Source organism: Tenrec ecaudatus, chromosome 14, assembly GCF_050624435.1.
Source record: "Tenrec ecaudatus isolate mTenEca1 chromosome 14, mTenEca1.hap1, whole genome shotgun sequence".
NCBI lineage: Eukaryota > Metazoa > Chordata > Mammalia > Afrosoricida > Tenrecidae > Tenrec > Tenrec ecaudatus.
Window position 1 is genome coordinate 113,152,760 of NC_134543.1, and position 17,312 is coordinate 113,170,071.

At 45.6% G+C, this 17,312-nt stretch overlaps 1 protein-coding gene across 1 annotated transcript in view; it reads left to right on the forward strand.

Moving 5' to 3' along the window:
- TMOD3 (tropomodulin 3) overlaps positions 1–17,312 on the forward strand; it is a 68,224-nt gene that overhangs the window by 47,797 nt on the left and 3,115 nt on the right. The window contains exons 4-9 of the mRNA XM_075532444.1: positions 4,099–4,221; positions 5,308–5,397; positions 8,559–8,689; positions 9,683–9,790; positions 13,640–13,783; positions 14,779–14,923. Coding sequence (XP_075388559.1) covers positions 4,099–4,221; positions 5,308–5,397; positions 8,559–8,689; positions 9,683–9,790; positions 13,640–13,783; positions 14,779–14,923 — 741 coding nt within the window. The remainder of the gene's footprint in view (positions 1–4,098; positions 4,222–5,307; positions 5,398–8,558; positions 8,690–9,682; positions 9,791–13,639; positions 13,784–14,778; positions 14,924–17,312) is intronic.

The window sequence follows — 17,312 nt, forward strand, 5'->3', positions numbered from 1 at the left end:
TTTGTCTCTGGGGAAAATTAGACATTAATAATGTCTCATGGAATGTGGATGAGGATCACAAAGATAAACTTTGTAGGGCTTTTTGATATAATGCTTTAAATTCCACCGGTCCCTAGAATAAGATGCAGTCAGCTGTTTGATTGCTTGTGTAGTTTGGTTTAGTAAGTGAGTACTATAACCCAACCTTTCTTGAGCTTGATTGCTATGCGTTCAAATCCCTGGAGAGCTTTTTAAAACCCAGAAGAAGCACCCCAGGGCAATTAAAACAGCTTCTTTGAAGGTTGGGGAGGGGGCAGTGGTCACTCCCCCCCCCTTGTTTGGGGAGAAAGTTCACTGCTAAAGTAAACCAACTTTGAAAGCCATGCTTTTTCTAAGGAGGGCTGGATTGCCCTCCTTAGAGTCTGAGCACCTGTGTTATACCATTCAGTCTGCAGTGTGGATTGGAATGTGGATGCTTGCCTTGTGTTTCCTGACTGGAGTCCATTAGACTGGCAGTGGTAACTCAATTACTCATGAGTTGGGCAATTTTGTGCGTGCTAAGCAAGGATGGCCCAGGAACGTTGACCATTTCTTTGGAAGCCTCCTTTGGAGTCGTGCCGCCCCCCGGAGAAGGACAAGCGTGCCCGCCGGGAGGAGAGCCCACATGCGCTGCATTTGCACCTAGTGCGGTCGGCGTAAGCAGCATCGTCGCCTTCCCTTCTCAGACCTCTCCTTGCGTCCTGGGAGGGCCTCGCTCTGAAGTCCAGACGCCTCTCGCAGCCTCACCACCGTCTGCTTAGTGACGTCGGAGACCAAGTCTGTTGGCAGTTTACGTGACAAAAGTTGCCATTTGAGAAAGTGCCCTCCCCCCTGTCTTTGGACTTTGTTTGTAAGGATGCGCTACGCAGATCGTCTTGGGAGGCCTGAGAACAGGGGCCTCCAGGTGATGCGAGTGGCCAGCGAGAGAGATGGGGAGAGTTAGCATCCTTCCGGTCAGGGTGGAACTACTGACACAACTCTGGAACCGTCGACCTCTGGGTAATAGAGCCTCTATTGTTTACGACCTTGCTGCCTTAAGAGTGGTCAGTAGATCCGCGGTACCAGCTTCACCTCGGAGGTCGGTTAGACAGGCAGAATTTCAGGCTGCACTTCAGACCCACTGCCCTAGAACCGACGCGCTCACGAAGTCCCCGGTGACGGAGGTGCGTGATACTGCTCGAGACGCACTCGTCTGAACGCCTTTTCATTGGGTTTCATCCTGTGCTGTTGAAAGTCCTTACTAAGCCAGCCACGGGTCTGACACAGCAGGCGGGCCAGGCCAGCGGCAGCGAGGAAGAAGGCAGTCTTCCAAGGCACAGAAAGCAGGGCAAGACTGGAGGACGAGAATGCTTTGCACTTACCCAGAACGCTGGCACCAAGGATGCAAGCCAGGGAGAAGCGCCCACAGCGTACAGTTCAAAAAGCAGCCAACTCTGGTAGCATTGGAGACTGTATAACCCCACTCGCTGGGGATCAGACAACAGAACTGCATGTGAATGGGTAAATGGGACTATGTAAGATAGGACACACACACAACTGAGAGGGGGAAAGAATAGGGGTTCCTGGGAGGTGTGGTGGAAGAAGGAGAGAGAGGACGAAGGCGAGCTGATATCAAGGAGTTTCAGAAGAAAGAAAATGTTCTGAAACTGATTGTGGTAGCAATTGTATAATACTGCTTGGTTTTATTGAACAGTGGAATATTATGCCCATCTGTAGGCAGCTGGACACCCCGTTACTGAAGGGTTGTGGGGAGAAGACCAGCCAGTCAGGGTGCAGTGTAGCACTGATGTAACAGACAGCTTTCCTCTACTTCTTTAATGCTTCACCCCCACACACTATCATAATCCCAATTCTACCTTACAAATCCAGCTAGACCTGAGGATGTACACTGGTACAGATAGGAACTGGAAATACAGGGAATCCAGGGCAGATGAAACCCTCAGGAGTGGTGATACCGGGAGGGTGGAGTGGAAAGGGGAAACTGATTACAAGGATCTACATATAACCTCCTCCCTGGGGGTGGACAACAGAAAGTGAATGAAGGGAGGCGTCGGACAGAGTAAGACATGACGAAATAATAATTTATAAATTATCAAGGGTTCGTGCGGGAGAGCGGGATAGGGGGGGAAATGAGCTGATACCAAGGCTCTAGTAGGAAGAAAATGTTTTGAGATGATGGTGGCGACAAATGTATAAATGTGATTGACACATGGATGGGTGTATGGATTGTGAAAAGAGTTGTACAAGCCCCCAATAAAATAATTTAAAAATATATCTCACAGGATGTTCTAGGGTTAAGGTTTGGGGTTCTCCCATCCTCTGTGGTTCCAGGAAATTTCAGATTCCATGAGAATGTGAAAGTATGTTCTATGTTTTCCCCGTTTTGATCAGGATTCTTCGGTCGACTCTTTGATCAAATTGTTCAGTACTAATGGCTAGGCACCGTCCTTGTCTGGTCTCAGAAAGGAGGCAGTTGTCTGTGCAGACAAATAGCCACACATCCTCCTCCACTCTTCACGCTCCTGCCTTTGTTGCTACAGACCCTTGCATGGCCGGTTGCCGGCTTCTCAGGCCCCAGGCACTGCGCAGTGACTAGACGGAGCAGAAGGATTACGGGCACTACAAGAACAATTCACTGGGACGTCCCATAAAACCATGGGCCTAATTCCTGATCAGTTCTCTCTCTCTCTTTTTAAAATTATTTTATTAGGGGGGCTCTTACAGATCTTTTAACAATCCATCACTTGTAACATATATCCAAACAACTTCTTTCTACTTGATTAGCCCTTGGTGTCAACTCCTTTTTGTTCCTGGCCAGTTCTCGAGGGAAAAGAAAATAATGGGCACGTTCATAGACCTTGCCAGACATTTTTGGAATTACAGTTTTCACCTGTCTTGGATAGAAGTCAGAGTCGACTTTGATAGCCCAATCCCAACTATGTGTGTGAGGGGGCTTCCAAAAGATCATGGGCAAATTTCATTCTCTTTTGATCTATTTCCCCGCGTGTTTGAAGCCTCCTCGTGTGTGCATGTTATTTGGTGAGCTGTGCAGCAGTTAAGTCGTTACCCTTTCCATTCTTTCCTATTTCCAACCTTGCATCGAACGTGTGGAAATAAATGTACTGCTTTTTCCCGCAGTGAAGACGAGGATTCTATCATGACTGGTTTTCACGGGTGTCCGTTGAGGCTTAGAGGAACAGTGCTCAGAAGTTTCAGATCTTTAGAAGTTTCTCTTAATATATAGACTTGTTTATGATTAGAATTCGAGTTTCTAGACCCTTATTGTTTCTACCACTCCCCAAGTGACAGTGGTTTATGTTTATTGCTTAAAAAAATAAGAAATTCACAGGTATAGATAAGAGATGGGAGCTCACAACACACAATCCAGGAACAGGAGTGGGAATAGTGATACCAGAGGGGAAAGGGGGAACCGATCACAATGATCGACACATAACCATACACCCCTCTACAGGGGGAAGAACAACAGAAAACATGGGGGAAGGGAGACAGTGGTCGGTATGAGATATGAAAATAATAACAATGGACCATCTATCAAGGGGTTATTGGGGGGGAAGAGCTGATACCCAGGGCTCAATAGAAAGTAAATGTTTAGAAAAGAATGAAGGCAAAATGTACAAATTCCTGAGGCAAGCAATGATAGACTGTGACAAGAGTTATAAGAATCCCTGATATTATCTTTAAAAAAAATCTTTTCATTAAAAAAATAAATAGAAATAAGAAATTGAATCTTGTTTTTTTAATCTCTTTTAAAGTTTAAAAACTGTTTTCATTGTTGTATATTCATTAATTTTTCTATATTTATACAGTAACTCATACTTACTACCCCCAAAGAGCTTATTTTTTCTTTCCAACTTGTACAACCAAATTAGTTACCCTGGAAACTTTTAAATGTATATCGAAGATGGAATAGAAATAATTGACTTCTTCCTTCAGCTCGACTGCCCACAGTTTTAATAATTGGCATTAGAAGAGATAAAATGGTAATGAGTTATAATGTCAGTAATGGTAATGAGTTATAATTTCTTAGTGAGATTAACATCTTGGTTTTTTTTTCCACAGGGAAAATATTTATCCCTAAACAGAAGCCTATACAGACTTTTACAGAAGAAAAAGTATCCCTTGATCCAGAATTGGAAGAAGCCTTAACGAGTGCATCCGATACAGAATTGTGCGACCTTGCAGGTACCCACCTCCGCAGGCCTAACAAAGGGCTTTGGGCGTTGTTGTTTATATTAAAATAGAAAAGACTTAATGTCTTTGCACTTACTCCACAGTGCCATGGTTCTGTTACTGGAACGTGTGGTTGTGAAATCGGGGAGTCTGTAGAACAATATTCCATCAGCTAGTGCACGGCTGGAAGCCTTCCCATCAGAGCGCTGGGAAAGAGTCTCCAGGCTCAGCCACTGCTCTGTTGTCAGCAGATGCAGACCCGGGCAACTGCCAAGCAGTTGCTCCTGAGCCATGCTCGCCACTTTCCAGCATGCGCTCCGGACGGCCCTTGTTATTTGCTTCATTGCTGCCATCCTGTTGGGGCCAGGGCCCCTCTACTCCCGGGGCCCTAAATAGAAAAGTCGGAAGCATGTCGAGACGTTAGTGCCAAACGACCTCAGGAACATGTTTCCGCGTAGCCGTGATGTTCTCAGAGAAGCACTCCAGGAAGGGGCACGTTGAGGTGTGCGGCACAGCCAGAGCAGGCCTGCTCTTCTCCACGGGCCTCTCAAGACTCAGCATCAGCGGGGTGTGCGGTAGCCTCTGCCATCGTTGTGCATAGGTGGTCAGAAACAAAGCTATTGTATTTTTTCTGCAGAGTATCATTTCGGAGTGATGCTACTTAATCTAATTATGAGAACTTAGCCATATTTTTAGTATTCTTCTTCCAGGTGGAATACGAATATAGATAATGATAAGTTTAACAAGTTAAGTTATAAACCTTATGTTCCTGGTGAGAAAGGGGAACAAAAATGGATCATTTCCATTTTCTCTCCTGGCCACCAGGTGGCGCCAAGCATTGCTATAAGCTTCCTGTTGGGCTGACTCCCAGCTGTGTGTCTGAATTCAGACATTGGAACAATGATGCACACACACTGAGCAGGAGACTGTAAATGATTTTAATCACCTTATCTCCCACCCCTTTTTCTGTTGTTGTCAAGTCTTTATTTCATCTACTAGGAAGAAAATCTAGAGAATATTAAGTTCATTAAGACAAATTTTGGGTAGTAAGTTCAATTCTTGTGGATAATAAAATTTCTTCTTCTTCTATATTTATAGCCATTCTCGGAATGCACAATTTGATAGCCAACACACAGTTCTGTAATGTAGTGGGAAGTAGTAATGGTGTCGACCAAGAGCATTTTTCAAGTGAGTATTTAAAATGCTTTGTGAATCTCTATCCTTTATCAGATATGTTGTTTTCTCCAGCTATTGCCTTTACTACGTACATACCAAATATTATGTGTGTGTACTCCCAGTTTGATGGTATTAACATAAGCCATTACTGTGGCGCTGATTCCGACTCAGAGACTAGTGGACATAGTCAGACTGCCCCAGAGGGTCTCCAGGGGTGTACAGCTGTGTGGAAACAAGCTGCCTCCTCTTCCCCGGGTGGAATGGCCGATTGGCTCAAACCACCAGCCTTTTGGCTAGCAGCCCAGCGCTAACCCACGGTACCCCCAAGGTTCCTGTGTTAACATAAAGCGCCATTAAGAATATGCAGTGCCTGACCCATATCAATCAGCAGTTGTCACAGAGCTGCTCTCATTTCACTAAATACTTCAAATGGTAAGTTGCGTAGAACTAGTCAAATGTGGGTTTTGTTGCCATTTAAATTATCCTTCATCGAAACCCTAGGAGGGGTGGTTTTAATGAGCGGAAGTGTCTGCATTCCAACTGCGGTGCTGGGTCTACAAGAGGCCGAGCTCTCTCTGTCAGCTCAGGTAGAAAGTCCTTGTCTCCCTGCAACATCTGCTCCAGACGATCTTCATGAAGCGTGGCGTCTTTCTTCTCCCCTCTGTTTACGCATTTGCCTGTTTAACCTCTTTCTTATAGCTCACAAGAGTGGATTTCAGATATACCCTATACAAATTCTGCTTCATTCATCACGTAATGAAGAATTCCCATTCCCATGTGCAATCATAACTACAGCTATAAAACCCACTGTAAATCCATACTGGAGCAGGCAACCTCAGTTTCCTCCAGAGGAGCCGCTGCTGGGTGTGAACCACTGCTCCTGCCATTAGCAGCCCAGCGCTTAGGTTTCACACAGTTCAATCCACCGCCATCTTATTATCTGTGTTACTAATTATCAAGAAATTCAGGCTGGCCAAAAAATATTATAGAATCAAAAGACACCCCAAGACTATTCAGCCTCGAAATTATTTAGTCTGAGGTGTGAAGTAGTAAGCTTTTTGAAAAATGATTATGTAAAAGAAAGAAAAGAAAAACGATTGTGTAAGGCCGTTAAAAACTGCCAAGGTAGTACATGTCTGTGTAACAATTTTAATGAACAGAGAAATGTGGAAGGCAAACAGTAAGTGTCTCTCTCTATCCACGACCATTTCTCCCTCTAGTCACGTCTACTCCTGGCCCTAACGCAACTGTTCGACCTTGTACTATGTCTACCTAAGCATGTATGTCTGCATGTTATACAGATAGAGTTTTTGGTTTTTCAAATAGAGTCATACCATAATTTTTGAACTACTTTTTCAATAACAGCTTTGACTACTTACTTTGAATGTTTACCATATTCATGTTTTATGCACGACGATTCATGTGGCTTTTTTATCATTTAATCCTCACAGCGGTTCTGTGAGATAGTTACCTTTATTACCTCTAATTTGCATGTAAGGAAGCTAAGGTTTTAGAATGATTACATGACTGGTCTCAGTGCCCCGTAGTGCAGTATATCTTGTTTCTTGTACATGTGTATATAGAGGTCTAACTCATCCAGACATCTGCATAACATTCCATTGCAGGGTGCTCTGTAATTTTGATTTTCCCTTATGTTTTCATTTACAGCCTGTTTGCACAGGTGGTGCCCTGATTGAACTACGTTAGGAAGCTTGTTTAACTTGGTCATCCCGCTTTGAGTGACGTGTCCAAACTCAGTGGGAATAGGTGTTGGCAGCCTGATCCATAGATTAAGTTCCCTGGCTCCTGTTGTGGAATGGCTTCAGCAGCCTGCCGCCTGCACCAGTTACCCACGTCAGGGAGCAAGCATCTTTAAATACACACATTGTGTAGAATTGGGGAGCAAACTCTTCCGATTTTATAAATTTTAAAATTGATGCAGAAGCAGCCTACCCTCTGCTTCCATGAGTCACACTGGAGGAGAACCAAGCACTTCTAGAGGGGTTTATTGGACGGGTGAGCAATGCTTACTACCTCGAGAAGAGTTTGGCTCTTAAAAGCCACACGGGGAAGGGAGGGACTGAGCCAGACAACAGCCCACTGAGTCTGTCAGTCTTTCCCTGTCAGTCACTCTTCCCTTTGGGGGTGTCAGTTGCCTCTGGGAGACTCTGAAACCGTGGGCATTCTCCACAGAACACGTGTGCATAGTTTTACTAGAGGAGCTTAGGGCCAGACACGCATGTGTCAAGGACTCTTTGCATTTGATGAAAGGGTCCGAGGATTCTGGGTCTTTACATTTTGAGTAGGTGTATTCTCGCCACGTATTTGGATATCAAGTAAAGAATTGGAAGGCGGACATGATGGAGGATCGTGGTTGGGGAATTTCTGTCTCTCTAGCTTTTTCCCTGTCCACTTTCTCTCACTCCCCATTGCTGCCTCCTCCGTGGGAGTCGCCTTGTTCTCCTTGTTGCATAGTCCTCTCCAGAAGAGAGAAGGTTAAGGAAGACATCCGCCTCTCACCCGCTCGTGTTGTTACGTCTGTACTGCTTTTAATGTGTGCGGCTCTGTGAGTCTTACCGCCTTTACACAGTTGCCAGTCAAATCTCAGAGAACATGATAAGACGCTCGTGTTTGTTTTGTATTTTTTACAATATTAGACATGATCATGACTACTGCTAAAAATAAGCAGGATCATCGCTTGTTATAAAATGTATTTTCTTAAAAAACGTGTTTTAGTCAAGAAGATGCTTGTAGTGCACCGAGAGTTGGGAAGTGTTCATTTGTTAACATTTTTGGAGGCAAACTGATTGCCAACAAATTTCATATTGGAATGTGTTTGGTATGGTTTATATGAGTGTTTGGGGTGTGCTTGGGAAGCGTCGAGCTCAACTGATGTCCAGGTTGTGCTTCAAGAGGAGGCGCTCTGCTTCAGCAAAGGTTTTCAGCCTTGGAAACAAGCACGATGCGGGGCTGCTATCAGTCAGAATGGACTGCAGGACAGTAGGTTCGGTTTGGGGTTTAAATAAGTGCCAGCACATACAGGTTCTTAAAGGGATTTTTAAGTCAGTGTTAATACATGTGTGGTCTCTACCGTGCATGAGCCCCTCAGCATGGTCTACCACGATAGTACTGGCAACCAAGGAGACTTGTTCTCTTTCCGTGTGTTCCCGTAGATGTGGTAAAGGGCGAAAAGATCCTTCCAGTCTTTGATGAGCCACCAAATCCAACCAATGTTGAAGAGAGCTTAAAGAGAATAAAAGAAAACGACGCTCGCCTGGTGGAAGTTAACTTGAATAACATAAAGGTAGGTATGCCGCGCAAGCAACAAAGTTGGTTTCTATTGAGTACAGGATGAGCGCTGGACAGTTTGGATACACCAGTAGTCTGATTCAGCCTATGAAAAGGAAGGGTCTGTTTCTCTACACTTTTTTTTTTAAACCCACTGCCGTGGACTTGATTCTGACTGACAGTGACCGATAGGGCAGCGTATATGTATGAAGTAGGTGGGCATCGAGTTAACGAGTTGCTAAAGAATAAGCTCCAGTTGGCTGTTGGGCTTGGCCCTTGTGTTCATTACAGTGTCTCTTGGTTTATCAGAAATGGGAAGAGGACCATGTGGAATAAAAGGCCCAGGGAGCCACGTTGAGCACAACTCTGTGCTCCCTGAGCCAGTGTCCCTTCCTGTGAGTGAGGGAAGAAACACTCTGAATGCCCTTAGTAGCCTGGGCATCTCTGTCTCTGAGTCAATAGTAATGACCTTACCTTGATTAGGCTGCAAGGAACTGCAGGTCTTGGATATTAAAGGGAGAAATTAGTGTCTAATAGAACTCATCATCATTCCTCATTAGTTTAGAGCCAATTATACTTAATACCTTGTAGCTTCAACTAAGTGACCAAGAACTGATCTGTGTGTGGTCTGCCTCAGGGAGCATGCTCATTAGAGGTTGGGATCTAACTCCTCTCTCCATGTAGAAAGTGGATGCTCTTTGCATCATCCAGGTTGACTTGTTGTAACACTATAATCATTTTAAAAAGGAGAATGTGGACGCTCCTGTAACCGAAAGAAATGGTGATACAGGCTCTGTTCTGGGTAGCAGACAGCTTATGCTCGTGGATCACCGTGGAAAAGTCCGCTAGAAATGGAGAAGGCTGAGTGACCTGTTCTCACCCGTAGACTAAAGATCGTGTGCTTATATCATTGTTTAGTACGTCGGAACAAGTAGCGTGCATTAGTAGGATGATTGATTTTCCCGTGAACTAAAATGTAAGGTGTTTCCTGTTGTTACTGTCTTTCAAGAATATCCCAATTCCTACCCTGAAAGAGTTTGCCAAGGCTTTGGAAACCAACAGCCACGTGAAACATTTCAGCCTTGCAGCCACCCGGAGCAATGACCCTGTTGCTATGGTAAGTAAGTCACTGTTGGGGATACTGACATGCTAACAACGCACCACGCCATGTTGCTGTTGGGTGCCAGTCCCACCTCATAGCGACTCTGTGCACAACAGAAGGAAACTCCGCCCGGTCCCGCGTCCCCCTCCCAAGTGTCCTTGCATGGGGGCCCTTCATTGCGCCCCTGGGTCAGTCTGTCTCGTGCAGGGTTTTCCTCTTTTTTGTTGCCCCTCGACTTTACCAACATGATGTCCTCCGGGGACTGGTCTCTCCTGACGACATGTACAGAGTATGCATGGGCCAAAGTTTCACCATGCTTACCTTTAAATGAGAATGCTGGCTGCATTTCTTCCCAGACAGATTTGTTTGTTCTTTTGCCATCCCATAGTACTTTCAGTATTCTTTGCCAGCACCGTAATTCATATGCACCCATTCTTGTCCGGAGCTCCTTATTCAGTGACTGACTTTCACATACGTGTGAAGGGACCAAGAGATCGTGGGTTGAGGAAGGTGCACATCAGTACTCGAGATACCTTATCTCTTTGCTTCTTCACGCCTACAAGAGGTCGTGTGCAGCAGATCTCAACACAGTGCACCGTTTGCTCTCTCGACGGCTGCTTCCCGGGCATCACTTGTGGACCCAAGCAAGACAAAATCTCTGACGACTTCAATTTTTTTCACTATTTATCATGATGTTACGTATTGGTCCAGTTATGGTGATTTTGATCGTCTACATTGAGTTGTAATCCATTCTGCAGGCTGCAACCCTTGATCCTTCATCAGCACGTCCTCCTCACTTCCAGCAAGCAAGAGTGTGTCACCTGGATATTGCAGGTTGTTAGTAAGCCTTTCTCCGGTCCTAAACGCCGTGTTCTTCTTTATGTGATCCAGTTTCTTTAATTATTTGCTCAGCCAATAATTCAGCTTATTCCATACAAAGTTGAATGAGTGTGGTGAGAGTATGCAAACCTGATGTACAACTTTTGTGATTTAAATCATGCAGTAGTCCCGTGTTCTGTTTGCACAACTGCCTCTTGAATTCTGTCCAAGTTCCACACAAGCACAGTCGAGTGCTCTGAAATTCCCACTGTCCTCAAGGCTGTCCATAGTTGGTTGTAGTCCACAGTCGAGTGTTTCAGCATCGTCAGTAAAACACAAATAAACATTGTGTATTTTCTGCGTTCACCCAAGATCCATCAGAAGTCAGCAGTAATATCCTTTGTCCCATGACTTCTTCAGACCGTCTGCGTCTCCGACAGCTCGCTGGCAATGTACTGCTGCAGCTGTTGTTGGATGATCTTCAGCAAAATTTTACTTCCATGTGATGTTCATGATACTGTTTGATAATGTGAGCATTCTGTTGGGTCACTTTTCTCTGAAATGGGTGCAAATACTGATCTCTCTCAGTCAGTTGGGCAAGTTGCCGGTCTTCCAAATTTCCTGGCCGAGATGAGGGAGTGCTTCATCAGCTTCTTGAAACCTTCCATTGGTGTTGCATCAAGTTTGATGCCTGGTTTTTGGCTAAAGCTTTTAGTGCAGCTTGAGCGTCTTCCTTCAGCACCAGTGGTTCTTTGTCATATGCTGCCTCCTGCAATGGTGGGGTGTCCACTAGTTCTTGTTCCTGCAGTGGCTCTGCATTCTTTCTGTCGTCTTTGGGCGCTTCCTGCATCAGGCAGTATTTTGCCCATAGACCCTTACACTATTGCAGCTTGCATATGTGTTTGTCTTGAGTTCTTTCGGTGTAACAGACACTGAGTATATTCTTCCTTTTTGTTTCCTAACCCTAGGTCTTTGCGCATTTCATTTTCATTTACTTGGTCTTCTTGAGCTGAACTTGCCTTGGCTAGTCTACGATGCAGAGCAAGTTACAGTCTCTTCTGAAAGAGTCCATTTTGCTCTTCTCATTCTTTCTGTTTAATGACCTTTGGGCTTCTTCATGATTGGTGCTTTTGATGTCATCCCACGTCTCATCAGGTCGTCTGTCAGTACTGTTCAATGTGTCAAAGCTGGTTTGGGAATTCAGGTGGGATAAACTCTAGGTCATATTTTGGCTCCATGGGCTTGTTTCAATTGTCTTCAGCTTCAACCTGAACTTGCATGAGGGATTGACGGTCTGGCTGCAGCTGGCCCCTGGCCACATTTGGCTGCTGATATCAAGCTTCTCCATTGTCTCTTCCCACAGATGTCGTCAACCTGATTTCTGTGTATTTCTGTTGATAAAAGGTATTTGCGAGAGTAAGTTGCTGGTCTTGCAAAATACTGTCATGCAGTCTCCAGTTTCATTTCTGTCGCCAAGACCGTATTTTCTAACTACCGTTCCTTTCTTTCTGTTTCCAAATTTTGCATTCGAATCGCCAGTAATTATCAATGCATAGTGATTTCATGTCGATCAATTTCAGATGGCAGTAGTTGGTAGACTTCTTCAATGTATTCATCACTACCTTGGTTGGTGCATTCAAGGTTGGATCTTGAATGTAGATCGATATAATCTTCTCACAGACGACATTATACTTCTTGAAATCCCCTTTTTGATAATGAATGCAATGCCCTTCCTCTTTTTAAAATCACTATATTAGGAGCTCTTACAGATACTGTAACAATTCATAATTCAATACGATCAAGCATAATTGTACAAGTGCTGCCACCATCCAGTTTCAAAACTTCTTCTATCTTCTTGAACTCCTTGATATCAAGTCCCCTTTATGCCCTCCCTCCCCTGCCCTACCCTCCCGGGAAGCCTTATATATTATTATTGTTATGATTACCTTTTTTGCCATATTTTATATCATCCAGTGTCTCAGTACACCTGCAGTTCTGTTGCTCGTTCCTGTTGAGTGGGGTGATGCAGTCGTCATTGCTAGCCCTTCTTGTAGGTCCCCTTCCCACCCTGACCCCCACCTCTCTTCCCACACCCTCAGGGAATCATTACTCCCGTTACTGTTTCTAAAGGGTTATCTATCTTGGCTTTCATTCATCGAATGATCTTAATTATACAAATGGACCTGTGCATTTTTAACAAGATTAATGAGGTAAAACAAATGCCATAATGGTAAGGGGAGGAAATCTTAAAGAACTAGAGGATAGTTACGTATTTCATCAGTGCTCTACTGCACCCTAGTTATATCAACCCTTCTGTGAGGGACTGTCCAATTATCTTACAAGCGATTGCCCTGCCTCTGGATAGTGTTATTCATAGCTTAGTAACGCATATGATTTTCTGATTCAAAATGGCCAGTATTAGTCCATTTCAGCTGACGAATGTCTGGTATATCGATCTTTATGCCTTTCATTTTATTTTTGACGCCATTTTTCTAGATGCATACTTCGTACATTTCAAGTTCCGATTGTTAGATTTTTTGCAGTTGTTTCTTCTCATTGTGACTCCTGCCACATCAGCAACCGAAGGTCCCTACGGCTTTGCCCACAGGCTATATTCGATCGAGGTCGTTATGCATATGGTCAACTGTACTCTGAAGCGGCAGCTCTTCCTCAGCCATATTTTGAGTGCCTGCTGATCTCAGGGCTCCTCTTCTGGCGCTGCCTCTGACAGTGTTCCGCTTCTTTCTCGAGGTTTTCAGTACCTGACAGTGTTGTGAGGCTTCCCATAAGGTCTTCAGCGGCTAATTCTTCTGAAGTAGCCTGTTCCGTCTTCATAATCTGAATACTATGTAATTCAAAACCACCAGCAGCTCCTTGAAAGAAAGACTGGGCATTCTGCGTCAGTAAATACAGTCTCTGAGACCCACAGACGGCTGCTGTGAGTCAGCACTGACTCAGTGGCTCTGAGTTTGGTTTGGGTGCGTACTGTGTAACAGAATGGGTGCTGTGAAATCTTCATTTTGAAACGCTTGGTCCCATTTCTAGGCTTTTGCAGATATGCTGAAAGTGAACACAACTTTGAAGAGTTTAAATGTGGAGTCCAACTTCATCACAGGAGTTGGGATCCTGGCACTAATCGATGCCTTGAAAGACAATGAGACCCTGGCAGAGCTCAAAGTTGACAACCAGGTCAGTGCTCTGCAGCAGTGACGTCCAGGGAGAGCAGACCCCACTGCCGCCGCCTTGGGGCTTAGAGACCCAGCGGGCAAGTGGGGAGAGGGCTTTCATGGCAAGATGAAGGGCCAAAAGGGGGTGGAGACATTGGGGCATCTGGAATGTTAACATATATGAGGATGTAGACACAGCCATTTTCTCCAAGTTATTTTAAGAGAATGTAGACAACTGGCTATTTTACACCTGAAGCACTTTTAGAAGTGACTCAACCCCTCTGTTAATTTGCAGCGCTTTCATGGCAAGACCCCATGGTAGCATGTCACATGCACACAGCGGATGACTAGACTACAGAGGCTGAGGGAAAGCAGGGAAAGCCCCAGTAGCCAGGTATCCTGAGGGTGTCAGGCAGGCTTCTGTCCGCCCAGCACTGTGCTGCCAGCCGTCATGACTGTGCTGTCCCACAGCCAGGTGAATTCTTAAAGTGACCAAGAAACGAGTATTTCAGAAACATTTCCGTCTAAAGTGAATTTCAGTGAAACTAAAACAACATTTGGCTGAAACGCTTCAGTTATCGGGAAAACATTTAGTGTATGCATCCCCCAATCTTTTGAAGGCAGCAAGTTTTATGACCCACACAGGTAGTGAGGACGGTCACATCTCAAAGTTGCATCAGAATGCCACCTAGCGGAATTGCTGGGTCATATGGTAACTGGCGCACTCTTGCAGTGGCTGAACCGTTAACTCTTCCTACCAGCAGTGTGTGAGAGCTCCAGCCTCTTAACCAACCCTGGTCACTGTCTGTCGGTTCTTTTAATACCTAGTAGGTATGGTGCCTTATCTCATTAGAAGCATGTACTGAACTTTTAGAATGTGTTTATTTTATGTATATTAGGAAGGACTGGGAAATTGTAATAACCCAACAGAAACGGCTTGCAGCTGAATGTCTTACTCTTTCCTTGAAAAGTATTTTGATCTAGTTTACTAATACTTTTTATTTCTAATTACTCCAGAGACAGCAGTTGGGGACAGCTGTGGAGCTGGAAATGGCCACCATGCTTGAGGAAAATACAAATATCCTTAAATTTGGATATCAGTTTACACAGCAGGGACCTCGAACCAGGGCAGCTAATGCTATCACCAAAAACAATGACTTAGGTAAGCTCCGGTAGCAAATGGAGATCCCGGGCTGGATGATTAAGCTGATGCGTTGGGAGAACTTCTTTCACGCTTTAGCAGAGAGAAATGATGTGGCGGCTGTTATGAAAGTCCACCTGGTCTGCTTTATACCCCCTGAAGTTAGATCACCTGGTCTGCTTTATACCGCCTGAAGTTAGATCGTCCAGTCCTTTCCATACTAACGAAATGAAAAGGCGAGTGGGCGAGATGGCACCCGTGTTATACAACTTTGAAATTCTTCCTCAGCAAGCAGACAGACAAAGGTTTCCTTAAAAAAGGAATCCTTGTTCTTAGTTCCGGGCTTGGCCCCGGCACTAATAAAACGAAGGTTTCAACGATACAGGGCAACGCTGGCCCGCCTCTCTCTGCCGGGCCATTCTCGGAGGAGTGGCAGCAGGTCCCCATCCACTCGCAGGTTGATTCGGTTTTTTACCCCCTAGCCTTACTTTCTCGTCATGCCCTTTAGATGCGGATGGCAAGCCGCGGACCACGTACTCCTCCCTCTAGTTTCAATAGCCTGATTGTAGGGACCCGGATGAGATCAGTGAAGCACTTGAACCTTGCCCGGGACTTCTTGGGCGCCCCCCAGGTTTCGTCGCCGTACCATGGGGCTGCATCCAGTCTTTAGTGCTCTGGTTCTGAAAATGCCTTTCCTTCTCTCGTTGTACGCTTTCTCTCAGCTGTTGGTTGAAATCACTCTGCGCACTACACATCTCTCCAGCTAAGCCGCGTCCCCATGACCGCAGCAGAGGTGGTATGGTACACATGCGGTGTGTCTTTGAACTTGGAGGCTCACCCTAGCTAACTGCATTAACAGTGTGTGTTGCACTCCGGCTGACAGCAATGTCTGTAACCTGTGTTCGTATAACTGTATCTAACGTGTGGAGTGGTCTGCCAGTAACAGCCAAGCCTGACTGCGACCCGGGATGTTCTTTGAAGCCTTCCAACCGAAGGATGTATTCAAACGGTGCCTTTAAGCTATCTGGTTTGTCGTATATTTGTATACACGACTTGCATTTTTATTTGTGGTCTCCATTTGGGTTTTTTCCCACAAATATTTCAGTAAACATAATGCACTTGTCCTGTGGCAAGATGGCTAAAATGAGAGTCGGGGTGGACTTGATGAAAAGGTTCATGAGAACTGGATATTCTCGTGCTCCTGGTGGTGACTGCTTACCTTCCTAGCCGGCACCCAGTCCGCGGTTGGAGAAGCACCAGAGCACGCCACCGACACCCCCAGCCTCGTCCTACTGAGGGAGGGCCAGCAGACAGACGCCCCTCCATACAGCAGGAGGGTTAGGAGGCCCTGGGCACCTGTTGGCTTTTCATTTCACAAAGGGCTTGGCACGGGTTCATTCTGTGGTTGACCCCCTTCTGAGAACCTGCCATTCCGCTCCAGCTATATGGAACCCGAGCCCACATTTGCATAAGATTCGCAGGCGACTGTTGGTTCTTCTATATACATCGTGTGTGTGGGGGGGGGGGTACACGCACGCGCACATGGAGCCGTGGTGGCACTACCAGGTAGATGTTAGGCTGTAGCCTGTAAAGTTGGCGGTTCAAGCCTACCAGCAAGCCCACAGAAGGAAGAAGGCCATGAGCTTCCACAAAGACCCACAGGCTCGGCAACCCCGTGTAGGGTCCCCTGTGAGTCCACGTTCCCTCGATGGCAGGGACTGTGTATGGACTTTGAATGTACATAGACGTGTGTGTCAATGAGAGTGCAGGTAGCGAGATCCGAAGCTGAGAGCCTTGCACTGTCACTAGTGAGCACGGCCTGGTGGAGGGGCAGCAGTCCATGGAGAAGTGGGAGGGGATTGGGTCCTTAGACATACGTATGCACCTGTCTCTCTCCTTCAGCCGAGCTAGTTGACTGGCCACATTACTGGCGCAGGTGTGTCCTCACAGAAATGGGCTTACCACACTTCCCTAAGATGTTCGTGACTTTGAGGGGTCATTTTGTCTGGGCCCCAACCCAGTTCATTCTTTAGGAGGCAGGAGAAGGAAGCTTGGGCGGCGGCAGCAGCAGCCCCCTTCGCTGTAGACAGAATGACAACGTGTTTGGGGCATGTTCTTTGTAGACTGGGAAACCCAGGCCAGTTTCTCACCCGAAGAGCATGCAGGTGGTTAGTTTTAATACTTTCTCATCCCCGCTGCCTGGATGGCCTCTTAATCTGACACAGTAACATGTTAATCTCTTTTAACAAGAAAAATTGGCACAATGACTAAAAGAATTAGTCTGTTGCTTAGATTTCTAATGTTGCCCTTTTATAAGCACATGTATTGATCGGCGATCTAATGATAATATAGTTCTCCTTTGAAGCCCACGGGTGAATTATGATGATGAGTCATGTGCGATTTTTGTGTG